Source organism: Vipera ursinii (assembly GCF_947247035.1).
Source record: "Vipera ursinii genome assembly, chromosome: 5".
In the NCBI taxonomy this organism is placed as follows: Eukaryota; Metazoa; Chordata; class Lepidosauria; order Squamata; family Viperidae; genus Vipera; species Vipera ursinii.
The window spans coordinates 79,423,051-79,448,580 of NC_139518.1; the positions used below are offsets into that span (position 1 = coordinate 79,423,051).

The following is a 25,530-nucleotide window of genomic DNA, read 5'->3' on the forward strand; positions in this document are numbered from 1 at the left end:
GCTAGTTTTACATTCTTTTTCCTTGGTATATCATTCTTTATGTAGAAAGAAAATACACCTTTGTTTTTGCTACTCTTTGACTAGCAATTCATTTTGCAATAATGTCACTGAAAAAGTATTGGAATATCATTTGTTGATGTCTCCATCCCATAACTTTGCCAGCCTGTTTGTCCATATCACTGGCATCATGTCCAAGACTTTGATTTTCCCTGTGATTGACAATTGAATTGCTACATAATAAAAATGTGTGCCATCCCTAATGACAAGTGCTTAATTTAGAAAACATAAAAGAGATATCATCTATATATGAACGACTTATAAATAAAGATACTTAAGTAACCGGGTGGCAGGGAGAGGGAGAGAGAAAGAGAGAGAGATAGAAAGAGAAAGATGAAGCAAATCCAATATGGAACTACTTATAATGTAGATGAAACACATTTTAAAAGTCTGTAAATAAAATGATATGCCATGATTTATGGGATTCATTTCTTATATTGAAATATTTTTGTGCTGCATTTTTGTAATACATGAACAGGCACGAAGACACATCAAGAACTCAAGAAATTTTGTTTATAGACAGAAAGAATGGAAGTTTGCTACACCCAAGCTCAGACTTTCCTTGAGCCTCCCTTGAATTGGGCATGACACAATTTCAAGACAACAGTTCAAAAACAGAATAATTATTTATTGTTCCAGAAGTACATTTCTCTTTTATACATATTTAATAAATGATACAGGATTGTACACATGTTCATTATTTTATTTTTATTTTTTTGTAAGGTCTTTTCTCCATGCCCCCTCCCTCACCCCAAACACACTCGAGAGAATTCTGCTACAGGACTGTTTGCGTTCTTCCTTTTTTTTTTAAATGCTGCATACAAAGAGGATGAACAGATAATTTAACCATTTTTTTTTCTAAAATTAAAAAAAAATAGCCACATAATTAGAGGGAGAAAGACGGGAAGGAAGAGGAAACATCTTGGAACATGCATCCATTCAGCTCAACATGCCATTGAGGGCGAGGAAGGAGCGACCATCCCATCTGCAAGGCACCTGGCGTCTGGTTTATATTTATTTTACATTTTAAAACATGGTTCCTCCGAAAGTGGGAGCCTCTTGCCTTGACACAGTGAAAAGGCGTGAACTGAAGGGAAACTCCAAGCTTCGTGAGAACGAGCTTAGAGACCTCCTTCCCTCGCTTATCCTGCCTTCCCAGGATCTATCAACAGGACAACAGAGGCGGCCATGGGTTCCGTTTAGCACAAGATGGAAGTTCTGCTTAGACAAGATTATCGGGCTTCTGGCAGGTGGTGGAGGCCCCCGCCTTTCTTCCACGCCCTTTAGGGATGGAGGGACTGCATCTGCTACTGTGCAGAAACCCTAACCCTTCAGCACCAGCCCGTTCTTTTAAAGCTACTTAAAGAAGAGGGGGGATTGTGGATCAAAGTGCAACTGTAGTCTTTTGCTTATCAAGCCATGGTTATTCTGCTAGGCAAACATAGTAGTTAATCCTCCCTCTTTTAAAGGGACTTCGTAAAGCGTCATGATCTCAAGTCAAGGACTGCATACATATATGCATCACCGTAGGCCCAAACTCTTTTGATTTGCTCTCATTCGTATGATTACCCTACTTGGAGGGAGAAAGAGTAGGGGGAAGAAACATTCCTCCCTTAAGACTGCATATGAACAATTTTCTCATGCAACATCACCGTTTATGTGTAAAAGTTGATCAGGGCAGTGAAGCTGAAGAAGAAGATATGTGGGAATACTTCCATGTTAAAATGTTCACAACAAGAATTATTCAGTTTCTGATCCCGATAAAATCAATAAACTTTCAGTATAGGAGAAAGTTTGTTTGACAGTAAACAGACAGGGAGGAAAATGTTTTAGGTGGAGTTTTGTCTTTGTGGAGTGAGAAGAAATTTTGCATTGCTATTACAAAAAAAAAAGACACACTAGGTCCAATCTTGGATTGCAGGTTAATGGAGACATTACTTCAATCTGGATCACCAGTCATGGTGTCTTAAAATGGCTTGAATGTTTCCTTCTTTTGTTTAGTGCACTATTATTGTGCAATTGTTTGAAAGAGATTTAAAAAAATAATAATGCTGAGCAGGCTGCTGGTGCTTCTTTAAGAGGCAGACACTGCAAAGCTGGAAAAATATGTCCCCGATAAAATTTCTTCATGAAATGCCCACCTTTATAATTTATATTTTCCTCCAAAAGAAAAAAAAAGTTTGAATGAGACAATCTTTAAGCCCTTTGAAAAGACTTAACATTCCACAGTGCCTGCTTATTATTATTATTATTGTTATTATTATTTTCACTGAACACATTACCCCCTTCCCCAGCCAAGGTTTCTGTTTTAATGATTTTAAAACCCTCCACCCCAAGAAGACCGCCTAGCTTCCACCTGAAATGCTTTCTAATGAAAGAGGCAAGAGCTTGAAAAAATCTGCCACTTCTTCCAAGATACAGAGGTTCCTCTGATTATCAGTCTTTATCATTGATTTGTTGGACAGGTAGATGTACCTGTAAAGGATCCCGAAGTCTCTTAAGGTCCAATTCTGCCTAAAAAAAAATCAATAAAATGAAGACATCAGTACCATATTTCTCTCCATCATACTCTAGTGTAATACATTACAGTAGGGATCCGCAACTCCTGGGCTGTGGCCCAGCCCCCCTCTGTGGCCCGCCAAGAACCAGGACACGCAAGCGAGAGAGAAGCCCCATCTGCACATGTGCGGGATGCAGGCAGCCCGTGAAAGCACACTCCCTCTATCTGAGGAAAAACTGCTCTCCAAATAACCAGTTCCTGGAGCCGAAAAGGTTGGGGGCAGCGGCGTTACAGGTAATCTCATTCCAAGTCGTCATATCCACATTCACAAAAGGTCGCCACAAAAACAACAGCAACGAGGAAATTTCCCATGAGGTAAACAAAAGTGTTGAACCCATCTTAGACTTATTGTTGGGGGCAATAAGCTGACTTTGTAATAATGCCGCTTGGGGTGTGTGTGAAAGCCCTAATAAGCAGGCATATACATAGAATGAAGGCTACTGCTAAGCTTGTAAGCCGCCCTGAGTCTTCGGAGAAGGGCGGGATATAAATGGAATTAAAATAAAAAAAATAAAAATAAATATGCACAGGTAGTCCTTGACTGACAACCATTAGTTTAGTAACCATTGGAAGTTAGAATGGCACTGGGGGAAAAATGATTTGTGACGGTTTCCCATACTTACGACCGTTGCAGCATCCCCATGGTCATGTGATCGAAATTTGGATGTTTGGCAACTGCCCTGTATTTATGATGATAGCAGTGTCCCGGGGTCATGTGATCAGCTTTTGCGACTTTCTGACAAGCAAAGTCAATGGGGAAGCCAGATTCCTTTAACAACTGTGTTACTAACTTAACAACTACAGTGATCCACATAGCAACTGTGGCAAGAAAGGTTGCAAAGTGGGGCAAAGCTCACTTAACAACTGTCTTGCTTAGTAATGGGCTCAATTATGGTTGCAAGCTGAGGACTACCTGTATATCCCATTCCAATGAATGCTTACTTTTCATGTAAACGAAATTTACATTCTATGGAAGCTGAGATACTGTCAGTGGCAATAAGACTAGCATTTCCAACAGGAAGGAATGACCATCAACAGTTTCAAATATACCGTTGAATTAAGTAAGGCAATATTGATTAGATCCAAACCATGGTGAGTCTGATGAAACTGAACCCATATTGGCCCCATCTTGAAATTTACTGTATTTTGCATTGTAATATGGTCAAATCATGGAATGCAGGTATTTTAGTAATTGGATTGGTAAAATAATAGATAGCTGGCAATTCTGAAAACCAGATGCCATCCATTGAAAACAACTTTGAACAATTATTCCTAAGAGATGAGAAGGTTCTAAGGACAGACTTGTTTTTCTTTTGCAAGTTCTCCATCTATTCTTTTGCCTTCTTTCTTCACACAACTTAGTGAAACCTCCAAATTTACATCTAGTGAATTCAAGGTTATGCCAAGCACCTCAAATTAAACATTTTGTATACATAGATACATACGTATATACGTACGTACGTGAGCGTGTGTACGAATGTATGTAGCATTTATATATATTTTAGCTCCATATTCTATTGCCTTAGAAAGCCCCTGAGTAATATGGTAAGACAAAATATATGGAGTTTAGTTGCTATTAGACACAATCAATTGTCTGAAGAAAGAGACCTCAGGCGCACAGGCAAAAACATACATTTCTGAATGTATGTTTGCTTATTTTACATTGGAAAACATATTAGAGATAGTCCTTGATTCATGAACATTCATTTAAAGACCATTCAAAATTATGACTGTGCTGAAAAGGTGACTTACAACCAATGCAGCATCCCGGCAGTCATGTGATCAAAAATCAGGGATGTTATGATGTCATGTGATTTCCATTTGCAACCCTTTCCGGGGGTATCCAACAAGCAAAATCAGATTTGCTTCACGCCCATTTGATTTGCTTAATGACCACAATAAAAGTTGTCAAATTGGACATAACGTATGTAATAACTGCATCATTTAATGATGGAAGTTCCAATCTCAATTGTGGTCGTAAGTCAAGAACTATCTGTAGTGCTTTATCTTTCCAATGTCCTGCAGGTTTAATCAGCTATTTCAACTTCCTTCTGGGCTGAAATCTATATTAACATTGTAAAATCAGCTGTAAATAACAGTGTCTTCTGGAATACAAATGAGAGAAACATGAGGAAACCAGATCAAAGAATTACTGAATTTTCAAGAACTAACATGGGACAATTTTCTATTTTCTTCCAATTTCTTCCAAGGATTTATGTTCATTACCTGAGCAATAGCATCCTTGAGTTGATTGTATTTTTCTAGATCAAAACGTGTCTTTTTGGCTCCTTTATGGAAAAACAGTAAGTACTGCCTGTCTCTAGCATCTGGATATATATATTCCTATTAAATGAAAGAATAAATTAATTGAAACCCTAGACATGAATACTTATTTATCAATAACCAATTTGAAAGGACAAGAAACTCAACTCTGAGCTAATCTGCATTAATTTAACATGGAATACGGACAAATTATATGTCACGATGCTCAACAGATCTGATTATCAACTGAATAGTGATAATGTATTTTAATATTCATATATTATATTAAGTCTTTTTTGATATACCACCTTACTTATGATTATTTGCAGGAACTGAGCAATGTAACAGACACTGTGTCATTTCAAATATGCAATGGAAAGCAATTCTTGACAGCTTAGTCAATTTAATTTTAATTTTGCTCCACAGTGGTTGAGTAATTTAAACCACCTAGAGTTTGAATGATATATTAAAAATTACTATAGTAAATAAATGATTAACTAGCTTGTTGGAGATCAGCGGGTGGCATATGAAACTTTGCTTGGGTACAGTATTGCAGAGTAAGTTATTGTGGACAATGGACAGGAACCAGAACTATACAGTTATTGATCTTTATTATTACCATCACTAACTACTCCATAGATGGCCAATGTTTTTGGTCTTAAAGGCCACACAGGTTACTAGAGTTGTAGGTGCAAATAGGCTAATTTGTACATCTTCATATTTAGTAACCCTGAATTGTGCCACCATGGGGAAGAAGCAAGCAAGATTTACATTAGCTTTCAAAGCCATCCTATCCCTGACACTCAGATCTTGACGGAAGGGGTATCTAGGTGTTATCAGAATGGCATATATAAGCCCACCTCCCTATAAGCTCTAAGAAAAGAGAGTTCATGGCATTACGAAGTTATTACACTGTATATGGTCATCTAAAGTGTGAATATCTGTCAATTCAATTCTCAGTAGAGGGTTTGAACCAGTGGTGGGATTCAGCCGGTTTGCACCGGTTAGGCAAAACCAGTAGCTAAATTTTGCTCACTTCAGAGAACTGGCTGAATGCACACTGCTTCCGGAAGTCCATTCTAGGCCACAGAGGCCTGGAGGAGGCCACCCAGGCCTAGAATGGCCTGGTGGAAGTGCATGGATGCCACTTCCGGAAGTCCATTCTAGGCCTCGGATTGACTAGGCCTGCATCCAATAAGAGAACCAGTTGTTCAGGTATTTGAATACCACCACTGGTTTGAACTCCTTAGAACACAGGTGTCAAACTCGCTGTGTCACATGATGTGTCACGATGTATCGTGACTTTTTCACATTGCAGGAGCTGGGGTGGGCACGGGCTCCGCATGATGCAACCGGCCTGCCGTCCAGTAGTTTGACACCCCTGCCTTAGAATAACATCTGGCTATCCACATCTGAAAAATCCCAGTAAGGATCAAATTGATCACATAGTGCCTCCTGGTGGTCAATGAAACTGAAAACACTACACGAGATGCAAACTGATTGATTTGTGCTTTAGATTGTAAGCCGCCCTTAGTCTTCACAGGACAGAATATAAATGGGATTTAAAAAAAATACAGATGACTACCAGAAGAAAATTAGCTAACGTACAAAATTAGAATCTTAAAGACCAATTCACACACGTATATGTATTAGAGCAGGGGTCTTCAAACTTGGCCCTTTTATGACTTGTGGACTTCAACTCCCAGAATTCCTCAGCCAGTGTGCCTGGCTGAGGAATTCTGGGAGTTGAAGTCCACAAGTCATAAAAGGGTCAAGTTTGAAGACCCCTGATCTATGTCATGTTGCCCAGGCTTGACATAAATTATGCAACCTCCTTTTTCCAAAAATTATTGAATTTAATGCAAAGCCCATCTTACCTGACGCGTTACTACGAAGTATGCATACATTGCCATGGCACTGCCATATGTGATGAAGTAGGTGACTGGCTCCATAATGTCCCAAGAATATTCCCACCAGGTGAGCCGAGCCAATATTCCAAACTGAGTTGCCATGTAAGCCAGCCCGCCCCACAGTAGCCAGGTTGTCCTCTTCTCTGCTTTTCTGCAAATTTCCATCCTGACCTGCAAAAAAAAAAAATGTCCAGGGCTAGAAAAGTATTGAGCAGTGGCTTTTAATAAAAAGTTAAAACATCAGCCAAGCACAGCTGTACAGTAACCCGAGCGCTTCTGACTAGGCTGAGGAATTCTCGGAGTTGAGGTCCACCTATCTTAAAGTTGCTAAGGTTGACAAACACTGGTCTAGTTAGAAGTGTTTTTAATGCTAATATTTTTTTGACCGGGGACTAAATGACAGATTGTTTAAATGTAGAATAACCAATTTTCCATTCTTTTTGAGTAGCTGCCAAGTGTTTCCAATGCTCTAATAAAGTCCTTGCTTTCTAATAAGTCCCTGTCCCACCTTCTCGATTTAAAATAAAATAGTTCAAATTAAGATGCACCCTCTTCCAGCTTTTATAGGAAGAAGGGAATGCTTATAAATAACCCAAGGACGGAGTACCTCATCATATCCACAGAAATGTTTACTTTCAGACTCTTATTATGGCAAGAACATTACTAAATCCTTCATTTAGTCCCCCTATCAAAACTATGGATGTCTGACTAGGCCAGTGCTTCTCAACCTTAGTAACGTTAAGATGTGTGGACCAACACCCAGAATTCCAGAACCGAAGCCTCTTCTCCAATAGTAGAACAGAATTCCTCCCTCATTATAATCCCTCTTGAATTAGTCTACCACTAGGAACTAGGATTCTTGTCTTATCTGTAGTAAAAGCAATCAAGCAAAAGATTATGGCTACTAATTTCAAACAGAAGATTAAGCCACTATTTGTTCTTGGTTTGGATTTGGCATTTCTACAATGCCATAAGCATTTTCATTTATTTATTTATTTATTTATTTATTTATTTATTTATTTATTTATTTGAAAGAACAGCCAATCCCAATTTCTTTTCCCCTTTCCATGATGTGTTTACAACACTCTTGTGCACCAATCTTGCTTAGCCCAACACCAGGAACTGTGATTTAACACACTTTTCAAAACAGGGGTTTCAGATCCTGATGACTAAACAGACATTAAAATAGTTCCTTATATTGTTTTTTCAACCTTGGCAACTGTAAAATGGGTGGATTTCAACTCCTAGAATTTTCTGGCCAATTCTGGGAGTTGAAGCCCACCCGTCTTAAAAGTTGCTGACATTGAAAAACACCGTGACAAAGACTAATGAGCAAAGCCAATACAGACGCAAGAGGAGTCCATGTGTCTGTGCACAGTATTTGAGAATCTTTTACTTAGTTGTGGACAAACTAACCATGATTCAATAAACTGGGAAACAGTGCTTTATAGCATCTCATGTTCCTCTTCCCTCCCTTTACTAGTTTTTAAATAGAAATGTCCAGATCTAGACCCATTCATTAATAGATAAGTCTCAACATGTTGCAGTCTGAAGAGTTATCTCAAGAATATCTGACAAGGAAATCACTTGTCTGGGTGGCTGGATAGGGATCAGGAGACTTTTGTCTATTTTTCCTTTATATGATTTTAAATCAATTATTACAAAACATTAGGGCTTTTTTTGTCATAAAATGCTCAGAATGGAGTTCCGGCACCTTTTTTGGATGGAACCTTGTAGGGTAGGCAAGGCGGGTTGTATGACATGTGTGAGTTCTTGCACCTTTTTCTTTTACAAAAAAAGCACTGCAATACATACAGTACTGTAATAGATATTTTTTAGATCACTTAAAATTAGTCCAAGAAATAAATTTACATATGAAAAAGAGTTTTTCTTTTCCAGTGTTGTCTGAAGCCATTAAGGTACAATACATATTCTTTGTTCAGCTGTCAAGCCTATTGAAACAAATCCCAATGCCCTCACTTTTTCCAGGGGAGCCAATTGCTGTTTGAGGTCTTCTAACCTCCCAATCAATTCCTTCTCCTTATTCAGCTGGTGTTCTTCAATACACAGTGTGGTATAGAGCTGCTGAACCAGGGTCTTCACATCATTCAATGTGGTGGCATCTTCGTGGCTTAAGAGATCTAAAGAAGAACACAGGTCTTTTAATACTCTTATTTTTCACAGTGTGATGGCACGCTGAAGGACTGAAATGTACAAAACCAAATAAAACATGGATGGAATTAACTGGATTACTCGATGCGTTGCATGGCAACTCGTGTTCTGAGAAGTTTTTAAACAATCAAACACTGCTCCAATATCAGTTTGGCTGATACTCGCCTCACCCAAGATAAAAAACACTTCTAGGGAGGATTGGCAAATTACAGAAATAGGAAAGCTTAAAATTCCATTTAAAATTCAGAATCTGAAATCTGACAATCTGGCCATACTTTTAACATTGCCTTTATTTTTTTTATTTTTTAAGCTAAAAGTCCATTCTACAGCAAATAATTGAAAGTCACTTGAAAATATTAGTGTTTGGTAGTTAACATTAATTGGCTTTTGGATTCAGTCAGTGAACAACAGGTAGACATTCTATTTCATTTCATTTTATTTGTATCCCGCCTTTATTACATTTATAAATAACTCAAGGCAGTGAAGGGACACAGTGGCTCAGTAGGTTAGGATGCTGAGCCTGTCGATCAGAAACTCGGCAGTTTGGTGGGTCGAATCCCGAGTGCCGCGTAACAGAGTGAACGCCTGTTACTCGTCCCAGCTTCTGCCAACCTAAATTCGAAAGCACATAAAAATGCAAGTAGAAAAATAGGGACCACTACAGTGGGAAGGTAAAAGCGCTCCATGCACTTTTGATGTCTAGTCATGCTGGCCACATGACCACGGAGACGTCCTCTTCGGCTTTGAAACGGAGATTAGTACCGGCCCCTAGAGTTGGAAACGAATAGCACGCATGTGCAGGGGAACCTTTACCTTTATCTTTTACAAGGCAGTGAACATATCCAATGCACCTTCTTTTTCCTAAACTCACGATCTCTTGCTTTCCAGCCTGGTGCCGTAACTATTAGACCTGTGTGTTTATGTTTCTATGTGTGTGTAAAAAAGCCTTTGGGCGGGGTGTATGTGTTTAGCTTTCTTAAGAGCCTTGGTGGAGCAGTGGGCTAATGCCTCCTTAAGTAACACCAGCTGCCTGCAATTAGTGCAGGTTCTCATCCCACCAGGCTCAAGGTTGACTCAGCCTTCCACCCTTCCATCCTTCTGAGGTAGGTAAATGAGGACCCAGATTGTTGGGGGCAATTAAGCTGACTTTGTAATAATGCCGCTTGGGGGTGTGTGTGAAAGCCCTAATAAGCAGGCATATACATAGAATGAAGGCTACTGCTAAGTTTGTAAGCTGCCCTGAGTCTTCGGAGAAGAGCGGGATATAAATGGGATTAAAATAAAATAAATAAAACATAAGGAATGCATGACTATGTGAAATTTGTACTCAAATGGATTGGCAAATCAAAAAGGTACTTCAGATTCTTCACATTCCATTTCCCTCTTAATACTTTAAGGTTTATAAAGGAAGATGAGTTTCATCCATTTACAAAACAAACGCAACATAAAATAGAGAATGTATGAAAACATTAATGTCTTGTTTCATGTAGTGATAAAAGTAGAACTTAAACCCAATAATAATGCAGAGAAGGGCCATGTCTGAAGGCCATCAGGTGACCTCATTTTTGGCTCATATTGGGAAAAGTTTAAGTCTGGAAAAAGAAACGGGAGGATTATATAGAGTTTCTGCCCCATTTGATTCATACAAGAACTTCTGCCATCAGAAAGAAAAACAAACATGCATGAAGATGAGCTTAAATACAGCATGGAAAGGACACACCATCCAGCAAAAGAAATGTTTGAATGAGCACATATTCAAGCCATTACAAGTAGATTTCTTCCCAGTTATGTGTTTGATCTGAAGAGTGCCAAGAAAGCTAAAGTGATAGGACTTTGATCCAGGCTAATGTAGCTTAATTTACATTTTTATACCCCAGGGTGCAAGACAATTCATTTGCGCTTTCGTGCTTATCTTTACACATATTTTACTGAACGCATATTGTACACGAAGGATATACAAAGCCCTAAATGACTACTGAAGCCCTTCCAATGGGTAAGCAGGTCTCCAAAAATCAGACACGATTGAATGGAAGGAAAAAATGGATCGTGAAATCTGTCTTTGGTTAAAAGACTAATCTTTGCATAAATGACGAACGGGAAACAAATTCAGTTAAAAAAAAGCCTCTGTTTTTATCTTTTGCCTTTACTGAAAATGTGACCTTGACTGTTCATTTTGAAGAGAAAAATAACATGGAACGGTCTCCCCTAAAATGCAGAGGGTCCCAAACCTTTTGGTCTTCCAAAAGGCTGCGAAGACTCAACTCTTGCCCCAGTCACTGGCCAAGATATTAGTTAAGTCCACTATAGGAGGGGAAGGGACGCGGTGGCTCAGTGGGTTAGGACGCTGAACTTGTCGATCGGAAGGTCGGCAGTTTGGCGGGTCGAATCCCGAGTGCCGCGTAGCAGAGTGAGCGCCTGTTACTCGTCCCAGCTTCTGCCCACCTAGCAGTTCGAAAGGATGTAAAAATGCAAGTAGAAAAATAGGGACCACTACGGTGGGAAGGTAACAGCGTTCCGTGCGCCTTTGGTGTCTAGTCATGCTGGCCACATGACCACGGAGACGTCCTCGGACAAGCGCTGGCTCTTCGGCTTTGAAACGGAGATGAGCACTGGCCCCTAGAGTCGGAAACGACTAGCACGCATGTGCGGGGGAACCTTTACCTTTACCTTTACCTTTATAGGAGGGGGTCCTGTTGTGAGGTTTTTATAAAGCATGGACTGTTGTATCACTGTACAAGTAGTCCTCAAATTACAACCTTTTGTTTAGTGACAAAAGGTTTAGTTACAATGGTACGGAAAAAAGTGACTTCTGACTATTCTTCACACTTATTTACTGTTGCAGCATCCCCATGGTCACGTGATCAAGATTCAGGCGCTTGGCAACTGGTTCGTATTTATGACGGTTGCCGTGTCCCAAGGTCATGGGATCACCTTTTGCCACCTTCTGACAAGCAACGTCAATGGGGAAGCCAGATACGTTTTTTACAATTGTGTTACTAACTTGACAACTGCAGTGATTCACTTAACAACTGGGGGAAGAAAGGTCGTAAAATGGGGCAAAACTCACTTAACAACAGTCTCACCGAGCAATAGAAATTTTGGGCACAACTGTGGTCTTAAGTCAAGGACTACCCGTGTTGTCATTATTTTTATGTAATTCAGATTATGTTTCCAGGTTTTATTTTGCATTGTTTGCAAACTGTTGTTAGTTGTCTAGATTTATGCATTTACAATGGATGGCCACATAAATGCCCTAAAATTATGAATAAATAAAAACAATTAAAGAAGCAGGTGTGCCAATTTGAAACAGCAAGCCCTTCTGTTATGACAAAAAAAATAATACTAAAAACATACAACTGGGATACTAAACAAGGAGAAGGAAATCTATTTAGCTCTGAAACAACTTGGGCATGGAAAACAAAATAAGAGCATAAAGCCAAACTAGTAAAGTATCAGAAAGTCATGCATTAAAATCACATTTAAAACAGACAGTTTTTACAAAATAATCTTTCCTCTTCTACCTGATCAGATTGACGGTATTTTACAACAGTTTCTCTTCTCAAAACCAAACTTCATTTTACAGCACAACAAAAGAAGAATATATGAGTCAATAGGGAAAGGTGTCAGTCAAGACTCAGGAGAACATACAACTCAACCCTTCTAGGACCACTATTCTCAAGGCTTGGAGATGTAGGGTGGATATTCATGACGGCCGGTGATAGTATATTTATGCAAAATTATCAATGAGCTAGTCTGAAGAAGATGCATCTTTCCAAACAGACATGAAATTATCTTTTTTTAATTAGTAGATGGAGGAGTTTCATTCAAATAACTTCTGGAAATATATCCCAATTGCATGAAGCTGTTACCTCTCTTTGGTGGACGGACGTGGTAACTCAAGTCATTAATTACTAGTTTGAAATCATCAAGAAGTAGGAGATCTATGCTTGTGGAAGCTGCTACTCGTGTCCCATCTAAAAGGAAAACAGGAATAGATGTATTAAGAGCTAGATATGACTTATTAATAGGCCAGCAGTGTTCCATTGCAACTTAGTATATTCTACCTTAGAGAAATGAACTGAAATTATATTTTAACGGTTCCAAATTATAATCTCAAAGTACAGGTAGACCTTGACTTAGAGACCATTCAAAGTTACAATGGCGCTGAAGAAAAGTGACTTATGGCCAGTCCTTTCAATTATGACTGCTGCAGCATCCCTATTGGCACATGATCAAAATTTGGTTGCTTGGCAACTGGCATGTATTTATTTATGATGGTTGCAGCATCCCAGGGTAATATGATTGTCTCTTGCAACCTTTCCAGTTGACTTCCAACATGCAAAGTCAATGGGGGGAGGGGGAAGCGGGATTTGCTTAATGACCATGTGATTCATTTAATAACTGCGGTAATTTGCTTAACCTAAAATTTGGGCATGACTCACTTAACAATGGGAATTCTGGTCCCAATTGTGGTCGTTAAGTTGAGGACTACCTGTATCTAAGAAACTAAAGTGTTCTTGTATAATTCCACTGATGGAAGCAGAGCTGTGTATGAGCAAAACAGATCATTAGCAAAAATATCAACCAAAATAAGTGGGTAGAGATTTAAAGGGGCACAAAAGTGGTAGGGACCTATTTCCTACCTTTTTAGTTGCAAACAACTTTCCAATTTCAAATGCTTTTTCTCCCAGTGGAGCCCTAAGACCAGAAACAGACTTGAGGGGAAGAGATTTTTTACTGACAGATACTATTACAAGCAAGAAATGGCAAATGGGGAGATTGTTTTAACATCTTTTGTCCACTTTTCTTTTGCTTTTACCCTGATCCACTGACAAATCTTTGGTCAATACAGAGAGCATATATTAGATATAATTAAGACCTACTATTTTATACTTTTACTTTTTCTATCACATATTTAACTTCCACTGGGTGACTAACGTTCCCTTCTTTGGAAATTCAGTTTGTTTGTGGCAAACCGTAGGCCAAAAGTTACATACTATTTTTCTTTTTCAAAAAATGAAGTGGCTAATCTTACACAACACCAATCTCTATAGGATTAGCATGATATAACAAAAAAAAAGTCAACAGAAGAGTGAAATATAGCACTGAGTGTAAATCATGGGTCTTCAAACTCGGCCCTTTTATGACTTGTGGACTTCAACTCCCAGAATTCCTCAGCCAGGCTGGCTGAGGAATTCTGGGAGTTGAAGTCCACAAGTCATAAAAGGGCCGAGTTTGAAGACCCCTGGTGTAAATAATCCACGAAGAGCATGCTAGCTGGGGAATTCTGAAGTCTACGAATCTTTTAAGTTGAAAAACAGCGATCTAATCTAAAGCTGGAAGAGGGTCATTGGGTTCCTCCAGTAACGCTCAATAGTACCTGGTGAATAAATTGCAACTCGGTCGATCCCCCGGTCTTCTGCCTGGAGTTGTTTTAAGAATACTCCAACGGAGTCTGAGAGAGGTTTAAGTGTAAACTGGCAACGTTCGCGCCGAGAAGGAAGACTCAAAGATATCACCGGTAGCCCATTCTGGTAAATCACTGTAACATCTAAGAAGGATAAACAGGGACAATTGAAACAGATTCAGAAAGGCATGTTAAGATGTATGTTGATGCTAAGTTGAAGCCTATAGACAAAAGGAACATATGTTCACATATTTATTTATTTATTTTTGGGACTTATATGCCGCCCTATCTCCCGAAGGAGGACTCAGGGTGGCTAACAACAATAAAACACAATAATACAAATGTTAAAAAAGATTAAACTAACAAGCCCCAATGATAAAATGGTAAAATATTAAAAATATTCTACTTAAAAATCCCTATCGTCAGTCCAGGTCAGCCTGATGGAAGAGAAATGTTTTAAGGCCGTGACGAAAGGACCGGAGATCAGAGGCCATCCGGAGCTCAAGGGGAAGTTGATTCCGCAGGGCCGACACTCCCACAGAGAAGGCCCTCCCCCTGGGGTTTGCCAGCCAACACTGTCTAGCCAACGGCACCCTGAGGAGGCCCTCCCTGTGTGAGCGCACTGGGCGATGGGAGGTCGTTCCTGGCAGCAGACGGTCCTGCAAATATGTGTCCTATCATAATTTAATTGGTTTGTCTGAACACTGCAGAGGACTAGGCCTTCAGGGCCTTTCCAATTCTACACATTCTATGATTCCTAGAGCAGGGGTCCCCAACCCCCAGTCCGTGGACCAGTACCGGGCTGCGGCATGCCAGCAACCAGTCCACACAAACAAACAAAGCCCCATTTGCAAGATGCAGGCAGCACATAACACTACACACCCTCCGGTCCGCAGAAAAACCTCTCCACGGAACTGGTCACTGGTGCCCCAAAGGTTGGGGACCTCTGTCCTAGAGGATTGCTAAGTGCAGGTAGTCCTTGACTTACAACAGTTCGTTTAGTGACCGTTCAAAGTTACCACGGCGCTGAAAAATGTGACTTACGATTCACAGTCACGACCTTTGCAACATCCCCATGATCATGTGATCAAAATTTGGATGCTTGGCAACTGGTTCATATTTATGACCATTGCTGCATCCTTGGGTCATGTGACCCCCCTTTTTGTGACCTTCTGACAAGCAAAGTCAATGGGGAAGCCACATTCACTTAACAACCGTGTTACTAACATCAACCACAGTGATTCACATAACACCGGAGGCAAGAAAAGTTGTAAAACGGGGCAAAATTCACTTAACAAATGTCCCACTTAGCAACATAAATTTTGGGCTCAATTGTGGTTGTAAGTTGAGAACTACCTGTATTGACCTCAACTTTTTTTCTATATGAAGCTTCAATAAATCAACTTTAGACCTTCTTCAAAGCCTTGAGAAGCCTTCCGTAGGAGAATGGGTTTTTCATGTAACAATAGTTTCTGAACATGGGTCGTGAAGCAGTAGCTACTTTATTCAAAGTAAATGTTATTCAAGCCCCAGAAGGGCGGAGATCATTGCAGAGATCAATGTTGAATATAGAAAACTGAATTTCTCCTTTGGCATTTGGGGAAATGGATTAGTTCCCAAAATGTCTAGAGCCAATTACAGTCAGTAAAGAAGATGACCTTAGTGGAAATATGCAAGCTCCATTACCATAGCAAGAAGGGGTTAAACTTTTTTCTTTTAAAGTGCAGAACATCCAGATAATATGGGAAAATGGTTTAGATAGATAGTTCTCTAATTCACTGAATTATAGAAAGAAAGAGGAACTACATCCTATTCCAATTTGGAGGATTCTGTTATTATAGCCAATCTCAGCAACAGTAATTTAATTTAATAATTTAATTTAATAGTTTAATTTGTATACCGCCCTTCTCCCGAAGGACTCAGGACAGTGAACAGGGCAATACATAATAAAAAACAGGATACAAAAATTAAAAAGTAATTAAACAGCAATGCCCGTAATAAATTAAAACACATTAAAAGGTAAAACCGATTTATAAAACCCAACCCCATCCCATCAGACCAGGCCAGCTTGTTCAAAAAGGAAGGTTTTGAGATCGTGCCGGAAGGAGCGAAGGTCGGGGGCCGTCCGGAGCTCAACCGGCAAGCGGTTCCATAGGTCTGGCGCGCCCACAGAGAACGCTCTCCCCCTAAAACAAAAGTTTTAGCTTTTGTGTGGAGTTGATTTCTTGGTCTGTTCTATCTAGCAGGACTGACACACAGAGAGATAGGGCTGAAATTTCAGCCATTTGGGATCTGGATAGCTTTTAAGGGAGGTATAAATATTTCATGGAAGCTTAATGCATGATTTGACTCCCCAATGGGAAAAAAGCACAGTTTTATTGTCAATTTCAGCAGCACATTCTAACTGCTGTAAAAAATAAGGTGTCAGGACCCACCCCAATCCACATCTTAGGAAAGAAAGAACTCTTGAACCAGGAATTGTCCAAAATGAGCTTTTACTAAAACATGATTGGTAATGGGAATACTAGACAGGATCTGAAATTGTGTTACAGGTTGGTACTTTTAAAAAGTCCCTGAGTCAAACCCCTCCCCTCAAACCATCTGGTCAGTCCCGGATCAATGAAAATTCAGGTGTCAAACCCTTCCATGGGAAAGAGGGATCTTCCCATGCCTTTACAACAATTACCTCCTTCCTTTCAGATTCTAATCGGAGATACAAACCAGATCTCTTCCCCCCCCCCTTCCTTTGTTGTTCTCAGTTCAAAGGTTCTTCCCCTGGTCTTTGAAGACAGCCTCCCCGCAGGCTGAATACACAATGTTTGCACCTATTAACATCTTCTCTTCTCCTCCTTGGAAAAATGGCAGAATCCAGGGAGAAGTATAAGATTTTAGAAACATACAGATAGAGTTTTATGAATGGGATATAAATGGATTCTGACATAAGGCTAGGTACTCCATAATCTGCAAGTCCTCTGTTGTCCACACCTTGCAATATGTTGTAAGTATTGACAGTGTTTTGTACGCAGGTCAAAATGAGATGATTGCTTTAGGTAGCAGATGTGGTTTCATGAAATGTGGATGAACAGCATCAAGGTATTGGAGAACCAAACTCTAGAACGTCACCATATTTAAATCATTCCTTCAGATGCAGTTAACGAGGCTTTCCGACAGATATGTTGGTTATGACATAATAACCCACCACTGTTTTATATTAAAAACCTAAGTCATAAACTTGCATATTTCCTCAGTCATCCTGCTTTTCCATCCTCATGAATGCAAAATGCATTCCTGAATCAATTAAACTTGATTATTGAAACAATCTTGTACATGTTGACCAGTTGATGCAACCTGCCTTATCCTCTCTGTTGGATTCTTAAAGGAAAACAATATATATCCTCCAGCTAACTTATGTTGCTTACAGAAAAAAAATATCCAGAGACAAAGCAATAGCTTTATTCCTCTTTTCCAGCCTTCTAACATAACAGGCAGATGTTTGTGCACACCACTAGATATTTATTAACAGTCTAGTCACTGGTTTTATGGCCTATTTGGGAAATGTGAAGTTTGCATGAGATGGCAAACCAATTTTAATATCCCACTAGTAACACAATAACAGGAAATTCCCAAGAACAAATCTTATGCTGATACCATGATGATTGTTTAATACCTTAAATGGCTAATACCTATTAATTACATTAGAATGTGAAATCTATTTTATTTCTACAACATCTTTAGATTGTTTAGCCTTTTAAAATACTAGTTTGACAAGCAGATAGTTCCAGGCATTGACTATTCTCAAATTGTTTTTGGTAGAATAACATGATGCTTCAAAATGCCTTTTTAGAGAGCAGAAAGGAGTTTTTAAGTTCCCCACAATACATCTTCCATATCTCATAATATTCAAAAGATTGAGCAGTGTTTAGAAATGAAAAACCAGAAATTTATCTACACTATGCAGGATTTATTTTAGAGAGCCACAAAGTTCTTTTTTTCCCCTAGTTGGATTTTATATTTTTGTGAAATATTCAATGGCTATTAATCTGCTATAACATTCCAACATGATGGTGTAGATTTCATGTCTTACCACTCTTTCACTATTCCACCTGGTTGTTTTGCAGCATTTTTCACAACCAGGTGAGTCACAGACAGACAGAAAGAAAAAGTTTCACAGAGTGTAACCATAACCGTTCTTAAATACAGATTAAGTTGTATTAAGAAGCAAATACCATTAAAGGAATTTGATTAAGAAACTCAACCAATACTATTTAGTTACACATGGTAGGTGATGTGAATGCACAGCAGAGAAAGCTGAAACCTGCCCTGCCAGCTTAAGATTTGCATTTCAAATTCCTGCATGAGATGCAGAAAACAAAGCAATGGTCTTAAAGCATCAGTTGTGAAAATTTCATCAACTGATATATTTGCAAAACAGAAAGAATGCAGAACTATAATAAATGCACAGAATACATACAAGCTGGCTTTTGAAGGGGAAACAGCAGTACAGGGGTCATTGACACTGTCTGCAAAAGAAATCTGACCTTCAAAAACAAAAGCAGAAGCTCAAAACAGCCTTCCACAGCTTACAAAAATGCAGTCTTGGAAAGGAATTATTTGTTTTTGTCACGAACAAAAAAAAAAAAAAAGCCATGAAGAAAGATTCTTCACAAAGCAGAATATGCAAAGGAAAACAAAACGACCCCCAAACCGGTGCACCGCATTTGGCAATTCAGTATTGTGGAAAGACTAAAGCAAGCAAGATGCCTCATTAATTTCTTTGAATAGAAAAATGGTTTAAAAAAAACACACACCGAGAACTGTACTGGCTCTAAGTTAACCTCCTCTTTCAATTTCTTTTCTTTTTTTTCATTTTAAAAAATGCAAAATTATTAAGTAAGCTAAAAAACCAATTAATTCCCTGAGCATATGAACAAAAAAATCCCTTAAAGAAAGGTTTATGCATAGGGTACTTACCATCAGAGGGCACTACAGTACTGCAATAGACAACTCCCATAGTCTGCAAGGGAGGAAATCTTTGGTGTGCCTAGAAAAAAATAACAATTAGAATTCTTTATTGGCCAAGTGTGATTGGACACACAAGGAATTTGTCTCTGGTGCATAAGCTCCCAGAGTACATACAAGCAACAAGTGGTCAAACTTGATTATAATCATAAAATGCATTCATCCTAAATCAAGATACAACACAATGATGGTTGTAGGACACTAAATAAGCAATCAACATAAATCATACTAGGATACTAAATAAAGCGGTTAATATAAACCGTAACATACAAGCAACCAAGTAATAGTGCTGAGAAGATAAGGAAATAGGTAATAGGAAAGATGAGAAGGATAATAGTAATAAGCACGGTTTTTTTGTTAAAACCATAAATGCTGTGTTGTTTCAGATGACCCAGGCCGTGATACCAATCATGACACTTCCTAACATCTGCAGCATGGAAGACAGTAAACCAGCTTAACAGTGGAAGAAAAACTCAGGCTGCTGTACACCATTTGATGTAAATATTTTCCTAAATCAGGGGTCAGCAACCTGAAACAGTGAAAGAGCCACTCGGAACCGGTTCCCTCACAAAAGGAAAAACTGGGAGCCGCAAAAAATGTGTGCACATGCGCGTACATGTGCACATGAGCAGAACAGGGTTTGACTGAAGAGTGGAGCCAAGGCAAGATATGCACCTACCCTGCATATTTGAATTGATTGTTTGAACTTTTTTAGTCCCACTTTATTTTTTATTTTTTGGACTGCACATGGCAGAGGACTGGGAGCTGCAGGGGACGGCTGAAAGAGCCGCATGTGGCTCCGGAGTCACGGGTTGCAGACCTGTGTCCTAAATCATTTCTCATACCTTTCATTTTTGATCGCTGGATTGTTTAAAAGGCAAATCAGGCAGACATTAAATGTTAAAGTGCACTTTGGGGATAAATTTCCATTTGGAGTTACCAATGGAGACAAGAGGATTCATAAGCGGAAACATTTTATAATCTTAGACATTTTATAATATTGGACAAGAATGGAATGCTGAATTAACAGAATGGGCTATTTATTATACTGTATAGAAACAGAGTCATATGCATCCACTGCTTGTTTAGTGACTATGTTCTGTTCCAATAACCAGGTCATTAAATGAGATAGATGGTCACTAAGTGCACAGATGATTGAGACAGACTTGACAAACGTTGCTGACGTTTCATTTAGATAAAATTCTCTTGTACAGCTATGCTGGTGTTACTCTCATTAGAAGGAAGGGACCCAAGAGGTCTTCTAGTCCAGGGGTGTCAAACTCAATTTCATTGAGGGCCGCATCAGCATTGCGGTTGCCCTCAAGGGGCCGGGTGGGTATGGCCAGGGTGGGCGTGGCCTACTGGGTGGGCGTGGCTAGAGTGCATATGGCCTACTGGGTGGGCATGGCCAGCTCTACATCGTTCGCATCAAGGGTGCCTATGGGGGCCTGGGCAGGAGTGGGACAGATCTGAGGGTCTCTGGCAAAAGGAGGGTCTCTGAGCCAGGGCCAAGGCAGTGGGGGCTGTTCCCTCACTGTTTCCAGGATGGCTTCGTGGGCCACATGAAACCACTTCGTGGGCCAGATCCGGCCCCCGGGCCTTGTGTTTGACATGTCTGTTCTAGTCCAACCCCCTGCTTAAGGCATGAGACCTCATTCCATCCTGATAAATGGTTGTCCAGTCTATTTTTGAAAACATCCAGTGATGGAGCACCCACATCTCCGGGAGGCAAGCTATTCTACTGCATTCATACCAAGCATCCATTCTAGCATGCATTATTGTCAGGCACATGAAATTTGCTCGTAAATGAGCACATTGGTCAGAAAATGACTTTTTATTACGATTTATTACCATTGCATTTGGAAGTGTTCTTAACCAAGGTGGCACTAAAAGAGGAGGAGAGGGTATACTCAGCCATCCCAGCCAGCGTCTCTAACACCTAATTGATTAGTGTGGTGCATTTTATGCAAGCAAACTTACAAGAGTAAAGTGAACATATATGCACACTAAAACAAGAGTTATAATGGGGGGGGGGAAAGTAAGAAGAAAACTAGGAAGCACTGATAATTCTGTATTAACTGCACACATTTCCCTTGTTTATTGAATTAAACAACATCACAAATATATGGAACTTGCAAATAATTCAAATTAAAACTTACTACAATTTAAAGTCAATCTCTGTGTGTTTTGTAAAAATGAACAATCAAACAACTACAGGACTTGTTGCAAGTCATTTTTTCCTTTCATATAAATTCTTAAATATTAAGAACCCGCAAGCTAGCCCACTCTATGAAGCTTACAGTTGCACACAGGTATGAGACCTATTTTGAAAATGCTTATTTACAAGTGACAAATTCTACATTTACTTCTTAATGAAATCCGTGTTTTTCAGGACATGGTCCAAAAAGACTGTGCTGAAATCTACAGTATTTATATTTTGTTAAGATCATCTATATCAGTATATCTGAAACAAGGGAAATTGTCTTGGCAAAGAATCACTGATATTTACTCAGAACAACACCAACGTTATGAAAAAGTACTTTTATGTAGTGCACTACCCACCCTTCTGCAGACTGAAGAAACTTTTTCAGTACTGAAAAAATACAAATTCCTCTAATGTGAAATGTGGCAGCTGCTACGGCACAAGCTCTGAACACCAGGCATTTTATAATTTGTGAGGGTACATTATACAGCAGTTTAGTAGACATTTGCTAGTAGTCCAAATCCAGCAATATGCTTTCTAAGACTAACAGCAATCAAACTGAAATCCTCTTGTTATTTTGTATAACAAGGATGGCCCTCTCACTCTTAGGAAAGCCTTGAAAATCTGGCATTGATTCCCAAACCTGAGCTTGTTTGTATTTTTTAATGGCCCCTGTTTTATTTGGACTTGGGCAACCAATAAATTGAAATAAATAAATAAATTTAGAAGACCCTAAACAGCAAAGAAGGAAAAAAATCATTCTCTTCCCCAAATGTATTAGACATAGCATCTCTACATTATTTTCATGTTGTTGACCAACATTTTTGTTCATCCCATCTCACAAAAGACTCAGAGCAGTAAGTTTAAAATAAGAAGTGTGTAAGATAAAAAGTGTGTAGAACTATATGTAGGCTTCAATATTGAAGGGCAGTAAAACGCAGTCTATGCAGGAAAATTCATAAATAAGAGCCTTGATGGAGCAGTGGGCTAATGCCTCCTTAAGTAACACCAGCTGCCTGCAATTAGTGCAGGTTCGCATCCCACCAGGCTCAAGGTTGACTCAGCCTTCCATCCTTCCGAGGTAGCTAAAATGAGGACCCAGATTGTTGGGGGTAATTAAGCTGACTTTGTAATAATGCCGCTTGGGGTGTGTGTGAAAGCCCTAATAAGCAGGCATATACATAGAATGAAGGCTATTGCTAAGCTTGTAAGCCGCCCTGAGTCTTCGGAGAAGGGCGGGATATAAATGGAATTAAAATAAAATAAAAAATAAATAAATAACTTCAAAGTCTTGTTGGCTAACTTATAAATTGGTTCATATTCATTTAGGTAATATTTTAGAATATTAGAATAATGCTTATTCTAATATATTACTCTGATATATCTATATCTATTATATTATTATATTATATTATATTATATTATATTATATTATATTATATTATATTATATTATATTATATTATATTATTATATTATATTATATTATATTATTATATTATATTATTATTATATTATTAGTAAACATGATGCAACTTACATATTTACATACGGTAATTGCAAGCAGTACATGCTGCTTGCAGTTGCTTCCATATTTAGCATACTTGGTGAACATATTCTAAAAATCCCTGGGATAATTTTGTACATTTTCAATTTCTTATTTTAGGACAAAATCTAACATTGGCACTCAGTCAATTATCAAACCTCTGAAGGAATTGTACTTGCAGTCAAAGATTAGTAGATAAGAAAATTAAAAATATTTATATCATAATGTATGCAGATCCTCAAAAATGAATTCAGTTATACTGATCTAGAGTTCAGCTAATTAACTGCCTATGGCAGGAAAGAAAAAAAAACTTGCTTCCAAGCTCTCCACTATGAAATGAAAATCAATTTTTGGCTCACACAAGCAGTGCCTTAAAATCTATTGGCTATAATCCCAGTAACATCAGAGATTGCTCTAAGCTTTCCTCAAGCAATTTTTAGCTGTCAAGTAAACGGTGTGCAAAACCATGCTTCAGTTGTGCACATGCACGTGTGCACATGTGTAAGTGTGAGTTTATGTCTTATTGAATAGTCAATAAGTAGCTAATGTGGGTAATTTAACAAACTACGTATAGAGATTAAGAAATTTTAGAAACCTCTGCAATTACTACTAAATGAATTTCAGTTAAACAACAAATAACTGATGGACACGGAGTGATTTTCTTTCTATTACATCAGCTCAGGGCAATGTTTAAGATCTCAAAAGTCAACATAATATAATCAGAAAGTTTTTTAAATTATACAGTTGCTATTTCCACGGAATTTTTACAGGAAGCATCCTGTTTGTTTTGATGGCTGGAGCGCAATGGAATATGAAAAGTGGTTTCATCCTGAATCTGAAAGAAAATGCCGGAAAAAAAATCTTTTACATTGACTGTTAAAGATCAAATTTTGCTAATTCAAAGACTAGAGAGCATGCAGATAAATATATTTTATATATGCATGTGCACTGTACATATGAATATAAAATTTATATAACAATCAATAGATACTATTCTCCTGGCAATAGCAAGATGAGAGCAGAGCTGGATACATATTCTCTTCCAATCCCAAAATATTCAGGCAACAGAATATCTTTCCAGCTCATTCAAATGCTATTTGTGTCCTATTCCTATGAATTATAAAGCTCTCTGCTTCAGCTAGGAATTATATAAAACATTCTCAACATATAACTGTTTTTTTCAATCCTGCAAACCATCCTTGTTTACAGTTCTTGCCTTTTGTGTGTCTGTTCCAATGGCTTGATTACCTCAGGTCTCTGAATACCCAGAATTTACCATTTAAGGTGAAGTAATGAGTTTAAGTGAAAAACGCGGACAGCGAATCACAACTAGAATTACAATTTTTCTTCCAGGTTTTCTTGCCAAATAAGCTACAATTCAATTGTAGCAATAATGTAGTGAAGATGCTTGATAACTAAAAAAGCATTTAAGGACATTTTAATTCCTTCACACCAGTTTCCAATATTACATATTTGGGAAGGGTTAGGATCTAAGTACATATTATTTTTGAAGTGGTTAAGTTTTAAAGATGGTCACATACAATGTATACATGACCATAAAGTTAATTTTGTGCGGTCTGATTTTTTTAATAACTTCACTTCTATATAAGATATAAACTATGCATAAAGCACCACAGAGAGGAAATTTATTCAAGATGAATAAATAAATTGAATATTGAGTAAAAATTTTAGGATAACAAATGGGATCAGTGCTATAAGTAAAACACAACTGCGGAACATGTTCAGATAACTTCAAAATGGTGTCATGTTTTACATTCCAAAAGATGGTGGATATGCTGAAAAGTAACATTCCTACAAAGATATATGCTGACTCTTAAAGTAAATTCCTTTGATGTTTCCTTGATATTTTGCATCATTTCTCAGATCTGATGTCATTTCATGTGCTAATTGAGAAAGAACTTCTGGTTTTATATATTAATACAACAACAACAACTTTATTGTCACTTTGAACGTACACCAATCGGCATATATCAAAATGAAATTTTGTTGCATACAGCCACCAAAGGGCCACCATCTCCGATATACACTCCTTGTTTGTGGCCAGCTCAAGTTTCAGATAGTCCATTTTAGTCTCTAAAGAGTGAATGATGGCAAACAGGACAGATGAAAATGGAGCTCCATGTGGATTAGCCCTCAAATTATTCCTTGCATGACAACCTCGCTTCCTTTCCTTTTTCTGATCCTGTCTCTTCCACCTTTTCCTTAAAGGGGCCTCGCTTCTTTTCACTCCTGGAGCGTGCTGCTGCCACCACCAACTCCTCCAAAAGCCTCTCTCTCTTCCTCTGGGCCTGCCGACAGCCTCATCCAGGTCCTTTGCTCCATAAGCCCTGGGACCTCTCCTCTGCCTCCTTTTGAAAATGCTCTGATTTGCAAT

At 38.6% G+C, this 25,530-nt stretch overlaps 1 protein-coding gene across 3 annotated transcripts in view; it reads right to left on the minus strand.

The window, feature by feature from the left end:
* Positions 1-664: 664 nt before the first annotated feature.
* MCU (mitochondrial calcium uniporter) overlaps positions 665-25,530 on the minus strand; it is a 151,420-nt gene continuing 126,554 nt past the window's right edge. For all 3 annotated transcript variants that reach the window (XM_083364815.1, XM_083364813.1, XM_083364814.1), the window contains 7 exons: positions 19,340-19,409; positions 14,342-14,512; positions 12,831-12,935; positions 8,770-8,930; positions 6,757-6,960; positions 4,844-4,960; positions 665-2,567 (listed from right to left, as the gene is read on the minus strand). In XM_083364815.1, coding sequence (XP_083220941.1) covers positions 2,403-2,567; positions 4,844-4,960; positions 6,757-6,960; positions 8,770-8,930; positions 12,831-12,935; positions 14,342-14,512; positions 19,340-19,379 — 963 coding nt within the window. In that variant the 5' untranslated portion in view covers positions 19,380-19,409 and the 3' untranslated portion in view covers positions 665-2,402. The remainder of the gene's footprint in view (positions 2,568-4,843; positions 4,961-6,756; positions 6,961-8,769; positions 8,931-12,830; positions 12,936-14,341; positions 14,513-19,339; positions 19,410-25,530) is intronic.